At 35.6% G+C, this 17,464-nt stretch overlaps 2 protein-coding genes across 3 annotated transcripts in view; both read right to left on the bottom strand.

The window, feature by feature from the left end:
- The window catches only part of LOC134542745 (cytochrome P450 6j1-like), a 75,788-nt gene extending 64,069 nt beyond the window's left edge, over positions 1–11,719 (bottom strand). Inside the window, exon 1 of the mRNA XM_063387243.1 lies at positions 11,657–11,719. The gene's annotated coding sequence lies outside the window, so the exon portion shown is untranslated. The remainder of the gene's footprint in view (positions 1–11,656) is intronic.
- A 2,125-nt stretch (positions 11,720–13,844) lies between these two features.
- LOC134542681 (cytochrome P450 6j1-like) overlaps positions 13,845–17,464 on the bottom strand; it is a 42,451-nt gene continuing 38,831 nt past the window's right edge. For both annotated transcript variants that reach the window (XM_063387131.1, XM_063387130.1), the window contains 2 exons: positions 16,228–16,479; positions 13,845–14,801 (listed from right to left, as the gene is read on the bottom strand). In XM_063387131.1, coding sequence (XP_063243201.1) covers positions 14,632–14,801; positions 16,228–16,479 — 422 coding nt within the window. In that variant the 3' untranslated portion in view covers positions 13,845–14,631. The remainder of the gene's footprint in view (positions 14,802–16,227; positions 16,480–17,464) is intronic.

The raw sequence follows: 17,464 nt of genomic DNA, 5'->3' as shown, positions 1-17,464 counted from the left end.
CACACACATTATGCAGCACCATTGGGTCAGAACACTCAGAACCATTGATTCAGAGCCAGCCTTCAAAGTGTTTTATTATACATATTTTTTTTTAAAATGTGATACCTAACACCTTTTTTGAAGTCAAAAAGAAGTGTCAAAAAAGAAACAAAGTACACTTTTTGATATTAGCGCGAAAGTGTTTTTATTAGGCTAATAATAGTAAATAATTGCAAAACTTGTCATCTGCTGTTTTGGATACCTAAATAATAATTTTAAAAATTCTTTATTACAGCTTCACCGCAAACATGGCAACTACAAAAAAAAAAGAGAAGAACTGAAGAAGAGCATCGAGCATTCAATCGGGATTGGACGGAGTCGTTCGCTTTCATATGCAACTCAGATGGCCTTTCGACCTGTCTCATTTGCCACGAAAAACTCGCACACAATAAGAAATCAAATTTAGAGAGACACTTCACTACAAAACATACTCAGTTTGCTAGTAAATATCCAGCCGGTGAAGAACGAAAAAAAGCTGTCGATGAGCTCCAAAAACAAAAACAGCAATCAAGTTACATGTTAAGTAACTGAACGCAATCTACAAGTAACGTTAATCTGGCAAGCTTCGCGGTATCACTAGAAATCGCAAAAAAAGGCAAACCATTCACAGATGGTGAGTATATCAAAGATTGCTTCATACGTGCATCTGAAGAACTGTTTCGTGATTTCAAAAACAAACCAGAAATCTTAAAAAAAATCAAAGATTTGCCACTATCCGCTAAAACAGTACAAGACAGAATAGCATAAATGTCTTCAAATGTAACATATTTGCAGGTCACTTGCTATAGATGAGTCTTGCGACATAAAAGACACGGCACAAATTGCCCTTTTTGTTAGGTATATGTCTTCCCAAGGTTCAAAAGAAGAACTTCTAGGATTGCTACCACTCTCGGGACAAACTAGAGGGGAAGATATAGCGAATGCCGTGCAAAAATGCCTCGAAGATAATAAGATCGATTTAAATAAAATCGTTTCAATAGCAACTGATGGAGCCAGAAGTATGACAGGGAAAAATAAAGGGACAACAACGATTTTTCAGAGCAAAATAAACCACGAAATTCTTACGTTTCACTGCATAATACACCAAGAAGCACTTTGTGCCCAAACATTTCCGGCCGAAATAGTTGAGGTCATGAATTTAGTAATCAAGATTGTTAACAGTATCTTGTCAAAAGCCCTCTACCATCGTCAGTTTAAAGAATTCTTAAACGAAATGGAGACTCAGTATTCCGACCTCCTTCTTCACAATAAAGTACGTTGGCTTTCCAAAGGCAAGGTGTTGAAACGTTTTGCTTTGTGCTTGAATGAAATATATTCATTCCTCAATGAAAAAGGCATTAATCACCCTGAATTAGAGGACGGCAAATGGTTGCAAAAATTTTACTTTATGGTGGATATCACAGCGAAATTAAATGAGCTGAATCTAAAACTGCAAGGAAAGGGAAACCCAGCCTATGTTTTGGTAGAAGAATTGGTTAGTTTCGAAGAAAAATTAATTATTTTTGCAGAAGATATTCAGAGCGTTAAATTACTTCATTTTCAATTTCTAAACCAATATCGCGATAAAACCAGTGCAACTGTTGACACGAGATACTTCAGCACAGTTATAAAATAAAATTAAAGATGAATTTGCTGACAGATTTCAACAATTCAAAACCAACAAAACCACTCTAGCATTCATAGTAAATCCTCTCAACACAAATGGTAACGAAATCCACATTGAGCCATTTGGAGTTGATACCGGATCTCTAGAAATGCAATTGGTCGATTAAAAATGCAAAGCTTCGTGGAGTGAAAAATTTACAGAGTTGAAAAGCAAGTTGGAAGAGTTGGAGGTCCAGAAATGTATGTACGTAACGCAACAAAAGTGGACAACTTTAAAATAAATGCCGCGAGTTGAGGCACTTATATTCGACGCATGGAATAGTTTTCCTGATTGCTACAGCGAGGTGAAGAAGTTGGCATTTGGAGTGCTGACTATCTTCGGATCGACATATTCGTGCGAGCAAGCGTTCTCTTGCATGAATATAATTAAAAGTAAAGTAAGAAGCCAACTAACAAATGAAAGTTTAGAGTCGTGTTTGAAACTTAAAACAACAAGTTATGAGCCAAATTTATCCAAACTTTCTAAAACCATGCAAAGCCAACGCTCCCATTGAATGTGTTTGCGCAATTAATTGTTATTGAAGTACAAGTTAGTGCTGTAAGTAAGTGTTTAATTGTTTTTATTTTTTACTAATATAATAAGTGATTATCTAATAAGACCATATATATTATCTAATTTGTTGTGAAAAAACACTACTTATATATGAATAAATTTTTCTTGTGAATAAATAGATTAGTTTTTTTTATCAAAAAACTTTATTTATGCAATTACTATTTATTGTTGGCAAGAAAAATTTTTGTGGCTCTTTAAAAACTTTGAAATTTTGTAAATTGTAATTTTTGGCTCTTCCGACTCAAAAGGTTGCCGACCCCTGGCCTAGTGGTATAATTGTTTTGGGGGTCCATCCTTATTTATTTCCTCAATGTGTAACTGAATTAGTATTTTATTACCTTTCTTGCTTTTTCTGTTGATGGTTTTGATATTTTTCTCGTGGTCCAGCGATTTTTATATTTTTTACTATTTACATATAGGGATGTCTTTTTACTCTTTGCATCATGGTGTCTCAATAAGCGAGTATTATTTCATGGGTTTTTTTTTCGCTGCTGAGGTTTTATATGCATTCCGTTGTATTATGTTTGTGAGTGTCTGCTATAGCATTTTGTTTTATTATGTTTTAATAGGTTTTTTTTATTTTCACTTGATTTATGGTATTTTGTCACACTTATAGTTCGGCGGTATCATATATTACTGGGCTGTATGTTTTTAATTGTTTTCCACTCTTAGGCTCTCCTGCGAGGTAGTATAGAATGTTGCAAGCCAGTGTTAAAAACAACTTTCCCCCTTCTCGCTATCGTCGCACGAGAATTTTGTCAACAGTTACAGGAGTGCATGCACGGAGTACAGACGTGTTTCTCTAATGCTCCCGCTTTGTAATATATCTTATATATTTACTTATCTTTAAACGCTGTCGGTTGTGCGGGTTGCACTCTACACGGCTTACATAGCGTTCCTATTTTTAATATATCTTTTCATCTGCGTTTTTTTTTTTTTAATTACACGTCGCCGGGTTGGACTGGGTGTATTCCGGTGAATTTTTTCTTTTATGTATACTTATTTGCTTCGTGCTGCAGCTGAGCGTGTCGGTGTTCTTGTTTATTTCTGGGTCTTCGCCCACTCCGTGCGGTTTTTTATTTTAAATATGTTTATTACTTAACGCTAAGGCTCACGAGCGATCGTTCAACACTCTTTCCTACACGAGCGTTTGTTCAACATTTATTTAAATTTATTTGTTACACGTCGCCAGAGTGTGCTGGGTGTGTTCCGGTGAGTTTTTCTATTATGTAAGCGTATTGGTACATGTTGCAGAGTGCTATTTGGAGGGTTAGAACTGTTTTTATTTTAACTTTGCGTACATTTTTTTAACTATTCCTATATGGTTTATTTCTGGCATTCGTGCCACAGTTCAGCGTTCCTACAATTTTATTTTTATTTTGTTTATTACTTAACGCTACGGCGCACGAGCGGTGAACGAGCGATCGTCAACACTCTTTCCTAAACGGGCGTTTGTACAAAATTTATTTATATTTATTTGCTTATCATTACATATTGCCGGGGTTGACGGAATGCATTCCGGGAGTTTTTTATAAATGCTTATTTACTATTTTTTTATTATCTCGGTAACATACGTAATTTGTTTCTGGCGATCGTGCCATAGCAACATTTTATTTTTAATTACTGAATGCTTCGTGTTACCTGTAGGGGTCCTAACTATGCTTAATACATTTCTATGCCCGGCGCACGAGCGAGGCTTCCAGCACGGCGTTTGTACTCGATGTAAAGTAATAGTCTTTGTCCTAACTATGCTTAATACTTAACTATCTTTACAATAAAATAATTTTTAACTATGCTTATTACACTAAAACATATTCGTGAGCGGGCTGCTCCCGCTTTGTAATATATTTTATAAGTTTACTTATCGTTAAACGCTGTCGGTTGTGCGGGTTGCACTCTACACAGTGTACATAGGTGTTACTATTTTTTAATATATCTTTTCGTCTGCGTTTTTATTTGTTACACGTCGCCGGGGTGGGCGGTGTGTGTTCCGGTGAGTTTTTTTATGTATGCTTATTGGTACATGTCGCAGAGCGCTATTTGTTTTTTTTTTAATTATTACATCGGTAACTTATGTTCATCGTGCCGCATCTACGTTTTATTTTTAATTACTTAACGCTTGTGTTAAGTTTAGGGGTCCTAACTATGCTTAATACATTCCTGCTCGCTGGCGCACGAGCGAGGCTCTCAGCACGGCGTTTGTACAACGCTTATTTTACTCGATGTAAAATAATAGTCTTTGTCCTAACTATGCTTAATACTTTTTTTAACTATGCTTAATACATTTTTTTAAAACTATGCTTATTACTATTTGAACGAGATCTACCACAATAGAGGTCCTAATTTTTTTTAACTATGCTTATTTTGACTATGCTTGTACCGCTAAAGCATTTCCACACAGTGTTATTTTTAAAGATATTATTATGCTTATAATATGATGTGGGGATTTTAATTGCGCAGTTTATGAGTGACGCTCCAGTGGACAACATCTCGTTCTCTCTGCGCGGGATTTTTGAGGTTATGTTGCTCTCAGGTATTTAGTCATTGCTAGTATGGCGGTGTTTGTTTTTTAAGCATACTGGTGGTGGGAGTGGGGTAGACATAGCTAGTATGGTGCCTTTTTGAGGTTATGTTGCTCCGGGTATTTAGTCATATCTAGTATGGTGGTGTTTTTTTTTAAGCATACTGGTGGTAGGGGTGGGGTAGACATAGCTAGTATGGCGCCTTTTTGTGGTTATGTTTCTCCCAGGTATTTAGTCATGGCTAGTATGGTGGTGTTTGTTTTAAACATACTCTGGGTGGTGGGGTTCTGGTATTTGCTTTTCGAAATTTAAACATGGCGGTATTTTATTTATTTTCCAAATTTAAATATGTTGGTTTAAGGATAATGGTGGGGGTTTGCTTTAGGTATACTGCATGGCGGTATTTGTTTTAAATATAAGCATACCGATATTTTATTTTTTTTCGAAATTTAAAAATGGCGGTTTAGGATTAGCTAGTATGGCAGGGGTTTCTTTTAGACATACTTGGGGTGTGTGTGTGTTTTAAGCTTACATCATGGTGGCATAGGCATAGCTAATATGGCAGGGGTTTTAAGCATACAAAATGGCACCTTAAGCATAATGGTGGGGGTTGCGGCATTTGCTTTTCAAAATTTAAACATGGCGGTTGGAAATTAGATATGGTGGCGTTTGTTTTAAGCACACTCGTAGTGTGGGGGGTGGAGGGGTTGGCGGTAATTGATTTTAGCATACTCGGGGTTTTATAGACATAGCTAGAATGTCTGCATTATTTAAGCATATTTTTCGAAATTAGAGACATGGAGGCATATGTACGTTATTTAATTATACTCTCCTCATCTGATCTCGTGGTCTAGTGGTCAAGGCGTCTGCCTCCTAACCACGGTGTTGCTGCGTGCCACGGATCGAATCCACACGCTGCCCAGGATTTTTTGTTTACAATTCCCGCCTTCGGAGTGACGGTGGTGCGCTTCGGTAACTAAAGGCTGAACTAAGATGGCGGCCCCCAGTGGCTGCGATGGTGGCGCGCCCTGGTAGCCAATCTCAACAACAATGGCGGCCCCCACGAGACAAGATGGCGGCCTCCATGAAACATGATAGCGGCCCCCAGGCTGGTACTGGCGCAATGTTTACATTTCAATGTTTACATCGTCCCAGTAACAGCCTGCCACTCCTACTATCGTGAACAAACTTATCTCCACGCCCATATTCATACTAAACTTTTTTGATTTCACCAGAGGATGAATACGCAAAATGTGTTTTCTGTAAAAAAAAAAAAGTTATATGTTTTAAAAACCTAAAAAGAAAAAAAAATCAATGAAAGAAATGATTTGTTATAAGTTATTTCTTAGATAAACAAAAATAAATTACATTTATTAGCGTTTATATATTGACCCGTCAGCGAGCCCGGCGGATATCAAGATTCTAACTGCGCGCCGAGAAACCTAAAGAGTTTGTTGGGTGATGCGTCGTTTCTCCTCCTTTCCCCCTACCGCGGCTGCGCAGTCTCTCACACGAGCTGTAATGGGGCCATGGGGAGGAAACTGGAATAGGAAATTGTTGCACAGGCTTTTTATGATGGACCCTTTTTTTTGTTAGTTCGTCATTCGCCATGATACATGTGACCGCGCAAAATGCAATATCACACAATCACACTAAAGACTTCAACAAGTATAGCATAGCTACTTGTACTTGTAACGAAGTTTCTACATCAATTTTTAAAATTATTCAGTATTATAATAAAAATAATTTGCTTTGAAAATACTCCCTTAAAATAAGTAGGATATTTATTTGACTCGCAAGGGTTGACTTGCTGGCGCCATGTTGTGTTTAGTGGTAAACAACAACTTGCAGCTGGTAAATTAGAAATCATTTTAAAATATTTGGTTAGCAAGAAAACGTGAAAAGATAAAAATGTCTGGACGATATGTCTATGAGCGAAAATGTGCAGTAAGATGCTGTCGTTCAAAACCAGAAGAGCAAAGATTTTTTCTAATGAGTTTAGTGAATATTTTTATAAAATAGTGCAAACCAACTCCGTGTTCATCAGATTATTAATAATAATGTGTACAATACAGCCTCCATTTCTGGCACAACCTATAGATCGTCTTCTATTTTCATATTTCCTGTAACTAAAATGGAGTTATTGTCAGTAGTTCATAAATAAAAAGGTAAACGTTCATCAGGTTTAGTTGCTGTACCTGATTTTATTATTAAAGTCTTGTATTGATTATATAGTTGACCTATTGTTATATCTTTATAATGAATCTTTTATGCAAGGTTATTTTCCTACCTTATGGAAGTATTCAAAAGTTATTCCCTTGCATAAAAAGGTCCTCGTGACGCCTGTCAGAATTATAGGCCAATATCTCTTCTGTCCTCATTCTCAAAAATATTAGAATTATTAATGTTTAATAGATGAATGTGATTTTTTGAGAAAAATAAAATTTTAGTGGACAGTCAACATGGATTCAGGCGTTGTAAATCGACGATAACTGCACTTTATGAATTTATCAGCATTATAACTATGGACCTACACAGAAGGAATCATCCTGTTGGGCTATTTTGTGACCTAAATAAGGCTTTTGATAGTGTTAACCATAAAATGTTAATTAAAAAGTTAAGCACATATGGTGTAAGAGATACAGTGCTTAATTGGTTAACATCTCACTTGTCTCAGCATTCACAAGTAGTCGTAGTACAACATATAGATCCCTTAACCAACATAAAATATAATGTTCATTAAGATATACAAAACATATATGTTGGTGTTCCTCAGGGTTCTGTACTAGGACCTTTGCTTTTTCTTATATACTTTAACGATTTGCCTAAAAATGTTAAGAGTGGGAAAATTGTATTATATGCTGACGACACTAATAAGTTTAATTGCAAATATTAAAATTTTAACTAGGGACATCATAGATTGGTTTAAGGCTAATGAATTAATTCTTAATAACACAAAAACAACGTGGCTGCATTTTAAACTTAATAACTTATACAATTTGCAAGACCTAACTGTATCGATTAACGGTGATAATATATCTCAATCAAATTCAACCAAAATACTAGGTAAATATATTGAGAAGAACCTTAATTGGAAATCTCATATTGCTCATTTAACTAAAAAAAATTAGCTCAATATTATTTGCTATGAGAACATTTTCAAAACGGACTAATCTAAATGCTTTAAAAATTATTTACTTTGGTTATGTTGAACTTCACTTACGATATGGAATAATATTTTGGGGTAATTCCACGGACTCATCTAAAATTTTTCAAATACAGAAAATATTTGTACGTATTATAATGCATGTAAATTATCATACCTCATGCAGACAACTTTTCAAAAGCTTAGGTGTCTTAACATTACCATCGTTATACATTTATGAATTACTTATATTTGCTCATTCACAATTGATTGAACTGCAGAATTCCAATTTACATAATTATTCGACTAGAACAAAAAATAATTTTCATATATTACAACATCCTACAAAATGTTTTGCAAATAGTCCGAGATACTCTGCTATATATTTTTATAATAAACTTCCACCACATTTTAAATCAGAAAACCAACTTTGTGTATTTAAAAAAAAACTGAAAGATTTGCTGTTGGAATTCAGTTTTTATTCTATTAATGATATTATGGAAGCAAAACTATGCTAAAAATGTATTATTATTATATAATGTATATTATTTGTTTTTTACTATTATTTACGTTTATGTGTATATGATTGTACTTAAATGTGTATTCATAATGTTTAATATTCTTGACGAGTCCTATACTACATGTAAAATATAATTGTATATTTTTGTAGTCGACTTGGACATTTTAAAAAATAAATAAATAAAATAAAAACTTTTCTTCTTCTCGCCGCTGAAGAGTGAAAACATTTCTTCATATATTGGTTGATTTTTTGCTCATCATGATATTTAATTTATAAAATTCACTTGTCCAATATATTTGTAAAAAATTGTACTCTAAAATGATCTGGCGGATTAATAAACTAATTAGTAGAGTAAATTATGTTGTTTGACTCAGGTAAACTAGTAATACATATAAATAGCCTATTCAGGTTACCTTTCCATGAAATATATTCTGCATTTGAAAATAATCTGGCCCAAGTACCCTGACTTTGGAGCTTTCAGTATACCCTGTGACAGTTATGGCACTACAGCACCACAAAAGTGAGTGGGTGAAACCCTAACAACTGGAAAAATTACCTTGGTACATATTTACACTATTATACAGCATGAATTTGTTGTAACAGTGTTGTTTTTGATTGTTGAAATATAATTTTAACATTAATTTTGTAAATATAGGAAAACAAGACAACTATATTTGCAAATTTTATTGGCACCAGTAAACATGGGTTTAGGTTTTGTGTCTTGTGAACAGTGAACCTTTTAATTTGTTATCTTGAATGAAATTTAAATATATTGGTATAACATGTCTGAAGGTACATTTTTTATTTACAGCAAATTCAATTTACCCTTTCCTTTTTTCAGAAAGTATGGCACATAAATGAGACATTCATTAATTCATTCATTGAAATAGGTTTCATATCAAACATCAGAGTGATCATGGTTAACTGTTTTTGCCAACTTTTGGACAGTTGTTTTGACAGCTTGATCTACTAGGGCTCCCAGAAGCCAGATTTTTGCAAAACAGAGTACACAGCATTATTGATCCGTCTGGATAAATGTATGCTCATGACTTAGGCAAAAACTTCTATATTTAATTATTCTGCTTTAGTTTTCTATATTCTGATTAAAAACCTGAATAGTTCAACAAATATTAACAGTGTTGATTATGGGTCACTGTTAGCCTACATTATATCCCAACCTTCAACATGCTTCTTATTCTGCAAAAAAATATTCTGAGAAGTGGCGACTGGCAATGCAGTGCAACAGCGCGATTTCACTGAGTAGTTTGTAAAGTATAAACATGTTCTCGCTTCTCAATATGTTAATGTATAGTCTGTATGGCTATACTGCTTCTCCGCCTAAAAGATAGTTTACCTACCTAGCTACTGCTGCCTTGTGAAGACCTGCCAAGCAGGGGTTTGGTCGGGCTTGCAGTGTGCAGAAAGACGTCATGGTCTGTAGGAACGCCACATAGTTTGTGGTGAAACTCTCCCTCCCACCTCCTTGCAAAGCCAGCTGTATGCGCTGGCCAACATTTAAGGCCCATTCTATAAGTGATAATCTATTACAAAATGCAATTTTGGCCTATTTGTGTACCATGTAATTCAGCATTTTGAGGTAATATGTTATTAATGTTTAACTGTGTATAAAACCACTTAAGGGGGGGGGGGAGGGTTGAAACTGTAAACCCAGTTGTGATAAAATTGATTTTAATGGTAACAAAGTAGGATTTAGTCAGGCCTACAGGAGAAAAAAACTTTAGTAACGAACATGATAACTAGATTCATTTCATAACAGAACATTCCTGACCTATGTGTCAAAAGTGTAATTAAATGTATTCACACCTGGGTTAGAGGCCTGTATGTTTTTTAAATATAGGTACGTTTTATACATGCGCATGGTAACTTAAACCAAACAAAATGCTCACGAAAGTGATTACATTCTGGCAATATATTTAATATGGTTAACATGACAGATGTCGGGGTTTCATATGGTACAAACCAGATATCAGGCACCTTAACAAGAATATAAGCCTTTCTTTGCAATTGAAAGCTCAAAGAAGGTTAAGTATTTAACGAGTGTAACTTTTAGAAATAAACATGCAGAGATGCAATAGGTCCGAGTTACGCCTGTTTAGATTTAGTACATAATTATTTGCCGAGAAAATTAATTACAAGTGTTTTATAAGGCAATATCAAAGTAATTGACCAATCTAGTTTAGAAAATAATATAAAGTAACATCCTTTGTGAATAAAGTATTGCTTCTCTGCATCTTTGTTTACAAACAAATCGTTTATTTTCTGTATGGCGGGAAAAACAAGCAAACGACATCTAAAAAAAAGGGCTCCTAATGAGCATGCGCCACACGCTCGTTAGTTCAGGATTTGCCACGACACACATGGTATCGCTGCGGTCGCTCCATAGCAGTCTGCTTATTGCGACACGCATTTAACATGGAAGTTACCACTCTTTCCGTAGGAGTAATGCTCGTTGAATGGGGCCAAGGATTATACAAGTAAACAGAGATTTCACTCCTAGGTTAGTGAAATTCTTTTTTTTTTCCCTCTCCCTATCTCTCTCTCTCTCTCTCTCTCTCTCTCTCTCTCTCTCTCTCTCTCTCTCTCTCTGAAACGGTCACTAACGATGCTGACACTGCCAACAACACAGCATAAAACCAAATAAATGTAATTCCCCCCCCCCCCCCCCCCCCGGGACGATATCAAGATCTAGGGTACCGCCGAATTCTTCGGGTTCAGGATCTAGAGCCCTTTAATAAATTTATACATTTTAATAAAATATCGTAGAATTTGTATTCTCGTGTCTTGATAATCATGACATTAAAACTAAGGATTTTCATAAGAATTTATTAGTCAGTATGTTTGTTGATGACCTAAAAGAATTTTAGGTTAACCTAGTTGTTTCACTATACTTAACCATCTTTGGCTCGTAATATTTCGGTATTAATTTATATAAATGTCCATCTTATGCAAAACCACAAACTAGTTTATTGAAAGGGGTAGCTATAAATACCGACCATACGCGAAAAGTAATGTGCCTTCAAGAAAGAACTTATACATTCCAAAACGCATGGGCACACCAAAATGAACATAAATGTTGGTATTTAAACACAAACTTTATCGAGGTCACCCAATTAATTCCTATTCATTTAGGCGCTCCACAATATTAACATATTTATGCATTATATTATTATTTTAAATATATTGTTACGAACGTGAGCAAGGCCGCGACTTATGCAGGTGCAGAGCTGGCTGGCGACTGCCGCAACATGATATGCGCTGCGCACGCCTGGAAGATTACAAGGATTCTCGCTTTTCCCCCTCCTTCCCCCCACTCCCCGCGCGGCGCCCTGCCTTTGACACACAACTGACACCAACCAGCTGCGGAGTTACGCGAGCTGCCGACACGTGTTTCGAGAGATTTCTGCCAGAGGTGCGGCCCAGCGAGATGTGCGGTGCGTGAAAACAAGTGACTGGGGAAGATATATTTCTTTATGTGCAATTGATTATTTGCTATTTTAGAAGTTTATTTGTAAGTGACTTAAGTAGTGGCCATCAATAAAACTGTGTAGTGTGTGGTAAAATCTATTAATTGGGGTATCATTTACGAACCCTGTAAATCGTAACAATATAATATAGGCATATGCAAAACACAATGATCTTTTGAAGAGCGCGATTTGAAAATTCAAGGACACGTTTGTTTATTCACAACTTCATCTTAAAAAAAGTTAAATAGTTTTGTCAACAAAACAATAATTTTTCGAGTCAAAATATTCATATTACGAACGTAAAGTTACAGTTTCTTCACACGCCACATAATTTAAAATTAGGTACTTATAATTTAGCTATGAATGTAAATGACATTTTGATGTTGGTACAGACGAATCGTTGATGTACAATAAGCAAATCATAGTCTCTATCTAGTGACAGCCTCCTGATTGGGTCCATAGCAGTCCGGGGTGGTTCTTTTGCTCTTGGTCACCATCGTGACAGCATGCTACCGAGCTGAGTAACACAGGTTGGTCACCGTCGTGACAACATCCTACCAAGCTGAGTAATACAGGTTTGCTCACCGTCGTGACAACATGCTACCGAGCTGAGTGACACAGGTTTGGTCACCGTCGTGAGGGGTATGTAAAAATGACCCTTCGGAACCGCTGTGTTGGAAATTCTCTTTCGGCCTACTTTTGATGACCTTGGCTTTAGAGTCTTGTGTTCACTTTGGTCTGTTTCAGGAGTTTTCGCTAATTACTTGTCAGTGACTCGCGCCATGGCAAGTGTTCCAGTTAGTGTTGGGCTATGCTCTCCAGGAGTTGTCACTCGGGAGAAAATACGGTTTTCGAGAATATGTATGCCTAGGTGTTAAGGCTTGACAAACATGTGTTTTGCTATTTGGTTCCCGTATGCGAGTTGCATCGTGCGAGTGGGCTCTGTCAGTCAGGTTCCATTTGACTTGTAGAGGCGTTTGCATACGCGAGTCTGCTTGTAGGGACGTGGAATCAGGCTTACCATGCTTCACGATGTTGGTAGACATTGGCATAACCGTTGGTCCGAGTTTCGTTAGTTGTCCGCTTCATGCGCGAAGTCCTTTCTAGACCACCAGGAATTCACGGTATTCATTGTGTTTTGGATGGGGTTTGTTAAAAGGAGTTGAGATATTGTGTTGGCATATTTATCGCTTGTAAGTTTATCACTGGTCTGGATTTTATGTTTGAGAGCTCTCCTGTTATGCTAATTTATGTTCTGTCATGACAGGTGTAAACTTGTGTGTCGCTTAATTTTGCCGCTTGTGTTTCGTGCCGCGATGCTACTCCTGCGTTTAGTCTAGTACCTATCGCTTCGCGCATGAACTCAATGTTTGTACTAGAAATATCTTGCTTGTAATTAATGCATAACCATTTGCATGCTTGCGTACGCGTAACTTTGCATGTTTTTTTCTTCTTATTTTCAAGTGGTACTATTCTGTAGCTGAATGTCTGTTTATGGCGAACGTTGTAACGCGCTTGGCGTTTGAGAAAGCATGTTAAAATGGAGTTCATATGTTAAAAGCTTTCGAGTCATTTAAATGGAAAAAAAATATTCCGGGTTACTTTTTATTTTCTGTGGTAACATAGCATCCTGACTGCACCTTGTGTTTCATGATTCGAAATGATGTAACGCTTGTGCATATTCTCCACAGCAGTAGAGTTCAGGCAGGGGTCTACCACAAGGCTCCCACATCTGTCTGTACTTGAATGCTACCGGCGGAACAGAGGCTTAGGCTACCTGCGGGTACACTCTAAGCGACCGCACTGCAATTTAGGATCATTCACTGAAATGAATTAAGGTATTTATAAATCATACAAATTTATTTTCCTGTACAGTAAGAATACACGCGACATTCAACTGAAAAAAAAAATACAATTAAGTTCACACCAAATTTTTATTTAAATACTCTGAAAATATCCTTTCATTTAAATTTTTGTCACTTGTACAGTAAATAATCATAGAAATACATCTTAATTAGTCAATAATTCTTTTGGAATATGGCCTCATAACACTTTAAACACACTTGATGTAAGTTTTTGGACATACGCCATTGCTAAAAACTTTTTCTGTTGAAGAAAAACTAATAAATAAAATAAATAAAATTACACAAGAAAGACAAAAAAAAAAACACAAAATTAAGCAAACAATTGCTGTTGTCAACAAGAATATAAACACCACAAAATATTTTTTGTCTTTTCGTTTTGTCGTGTTTTTGTCTCGTTTCAACTGTTGTGCTGAATTATTTTGGTTTAAATATTTTTGTGTTGTCATCATTTGTGTGTTTTTTTTTTGTTTGTTTTTTGTTCACTTAGTACTTTTTTCTTTGTTTTTTCTTTGTTTGTTGACCATATTTCTGTTCCGGAATATTTTGTGGTGTTTATATTCTTGTTGACAACAGCAATTGTTTGCTTAATTTTGTGTGTTTTTTGTCTTTCTTGTGTAATTTTATTTATTTTATTTATTAGTTTTTCTTCAACAGAAAAAGTTCTTAGCAATGGCGTATGTCCAAAAACTTACATCAAGTCATGCACTCCCATTGCACAAATCTTTTAAAGATAACACTTTAAACACAATTATTGCGCTTAATAGGCTTACAACCTAACTATTCTTGAACGGCTTTTATCCAAACTTGAAGGAATAACTTCAGTGTAGGCATTTCTGTTCACTCGAGTTTCCTGAACACCAGCACAATATCTTCTGTGGGAGAATGTGTTGGAGCGTCGGGTTTGTACTGCAGGGGCGGCGAGGGTGTTTCTGCGCACGCGCAGACTTGAAATGAGCTCACCACATAAGCCAGCGCGGTCTTCACTTGCATCAGGGCGAACCGCTTTCCTATAGTCACAAAAAAAAATCACTTTTATGATGAGGCAAGAGGAAATACACGTGAGAAAATAAGAATGGTGACACCAGTGAACAAATTTAGCTGTGCTGAAGGAGAGATAAGTTAAGAATAAACTTTTAACAGGTAAAATAAAGTATGCTACAAGTACCTACGTTATAAAAAGGTAATGTATACATGTTATATATATTACATGTGGACATGATTAGTAATCCATCTTGGATATATGCCAAATACTCCGGCAATGTGACAATTAAAATGGTAGTCAATTTTGTGTGAGGATTTATACTGATATATATCAGTATTTTAGACAGCTTTCGAAGATAGACTGTATGTAATTAAGTAACAAACTGAAAGAAAACTTACTTTAGGGTACGCGCACAGTGTAGGCAGGTTTTCAGATTCCGATAACCAGCGCCGACCGGCGCGAGAAATTAAACCCTCGTTTAGATACGAGTGCTCACGGTGCCGGCAGACATCAGCGCGTATCTGCGGCTTGTCTGAGTCAGACGTTTTACCGGAATGAAATTTACATTCTGGTTTCAGACATCGACGAGGTCGGCACGATAACTGACTGATCTCTGTATTTGTTGACATAATTGTAGTGGTCATACAAGTTACGTTTATTTACGTGTGTTTAGTTGTGATTTATTAAGATGGATACTGAAACTCTAATATCGAAAGTGTTCCTTAAACCTGAAGTTTGGAACAAGAGACTGAATTGACTGACTTCATTTTATATCACATGACTACTTTGGCAATAATATTGTAATATTTAATGATCTATAATTAGATGCATTTCCCAATTGGAAAGTAAATTTCTCTTTACTTTTTATTCGAACATTATTTCTGTAAATCTGCATGTTAATGTTTTATCTTGATGGCAGGTAAATTGTAATATTAAATTGTGAACTTTAATTTTGTTTACATTATATCTACTTTAAAACGGTTGCAACACTTAATACAAAAACAGACTGGAATTGGTACATATCTTACCTCAAGGTTATTACAAACCGTTCTTCTGGGAGAATATTTTGTTGATGGAAGTTACACCAACTCTTAATCAATCGATTTTCAAATTTGTCGAAAATGTAAAAGAAAGTTTCTTTCATCATTCAAAAATATTCACGAAATCGTTGGTCGTCTGCTTTCAATTGAGGAAATAGGTGATGCTATTCGCCATATGTAGCTCTCAACTGATTAATTTCATGAACATCACGTTTCTGTGGTTTTAATTTTAAACTAACGTTTTCTGTAGCAATAAGCATACACACCGCCTCATGACTGCTGAGGTTGCGCAGTTGGTGCTTGTAGTCTTCCTCCACTGTGAGCCCCTACTGGAGCCGAGAGTCGGCGCCGGTCGGCGCTGGTTATCGGAATCTGAAAACCTGCCTGCACTGTGCGCGTACCCTTACTTACCTATGCAGAATCTTGGTCCTTCACCGAAAGGCAAATACGCATATTGCGGTATCTTGTTCTTGTTTTCATCGCTGAATCTCTCAGGGTCGAATTTCTGAGGTTCCGAATAAATTTCTGGGTCGAAATGGATACCCAGAACTGGAATCATTATTTGCGTTCCTGTCTCTATTGTCAATTGAGTTCCGGGTATGATGAAATCGGACAAGCATTCACGATCTAAAAATGTCGCTGGTGGATATTTTCGTAATGTCTCTGAAAAAAAAAGACCGCATTAATTTTACATGCATTTTGTATTTAATTACAACTGTAATGTCATCAAAAACGCAAACCATAAGGTTCATGCATGTCTGTGATGTATTGTATATATATATATATATATTTATATATATATAATTTGTCTATTAAAATATATAATTCATTTTACAAATTTTTGCTTAAGTTTTATTTAAAAATATAAAATAATATGTACTAATTTTAAAAAAAATGTTTCTCTGTACGATAGTTTTTTTTAAGTAAATAAAAGTAGTTTATAAGCTGATACCATACAGGTATTGTAAAAAAAAATTATAAGAAAACGTAAAAGTGTAATAATTTTGGGCTTTAAACATTGCATATATATTTATTGATTAATAATTTATACTAATCTTAAGTATTTATATAATACGACAATGACGAAAAAAAAATTGGGTGTCTGTAAAGTCGATTTACGGACGATAGTTTAACGTGACGTCATAATAAAACATTAATGAAATGATTGCATACTTTTATGAATAAAATTGAATATTTTTTATTGAATTATCACTATCTAGATACAAAGGAATGAAATGAAATATACAATTTAATTGATAAATTTACTTTTATTTGCACTCATTAATTCAAATATGTTTATTACTTTAACGAACAGATTATTTTAACTATAACTTTTATACGTGTTTGCTAATTAACATCTTCCAATCTATGTTATTCTGTTAAGGATGGGTCGATGATAGGAAAAGTAGGAAACGAATGGGAGTGTTTCAAGTTTAATGTGCCTCGAAAAAGTCAAATCGATGGTTGTTCCAATCGAGTGGAAGAGAGATAGATGCGGCGCAAGCGTAGAATGAGCGTAACGGGACAAACGGGTCAATGAGTCATCCTTTTTCGTGCGTGCAGCCGGCGTTCATCGATTTAATAGACGTTGTCACGTCAAAAATTGATTTTAAAAAATATGTTGGCAAAAGAAATAAACTTAAACCTC

This window comes from Bacillus rossius, assembly GCF_032445375.1.
Source record: "Bacillus rossius redtenbacheri isolate Brsri chromosome 9 unlocalized genomic scaffold, Brsri_v3 Brsri_v3_scf9_1, whole genome shotgun sequence".
Lineage (NCBI taxonomy): Eukaryota > Metazoa > Arthropoda > Insecta > Phasmatodea > Bacillidae > Bacillus > Bacillus rossius.
This window is presented reverse-complemented; position numbering and strand designations above follow the sequence as displayed.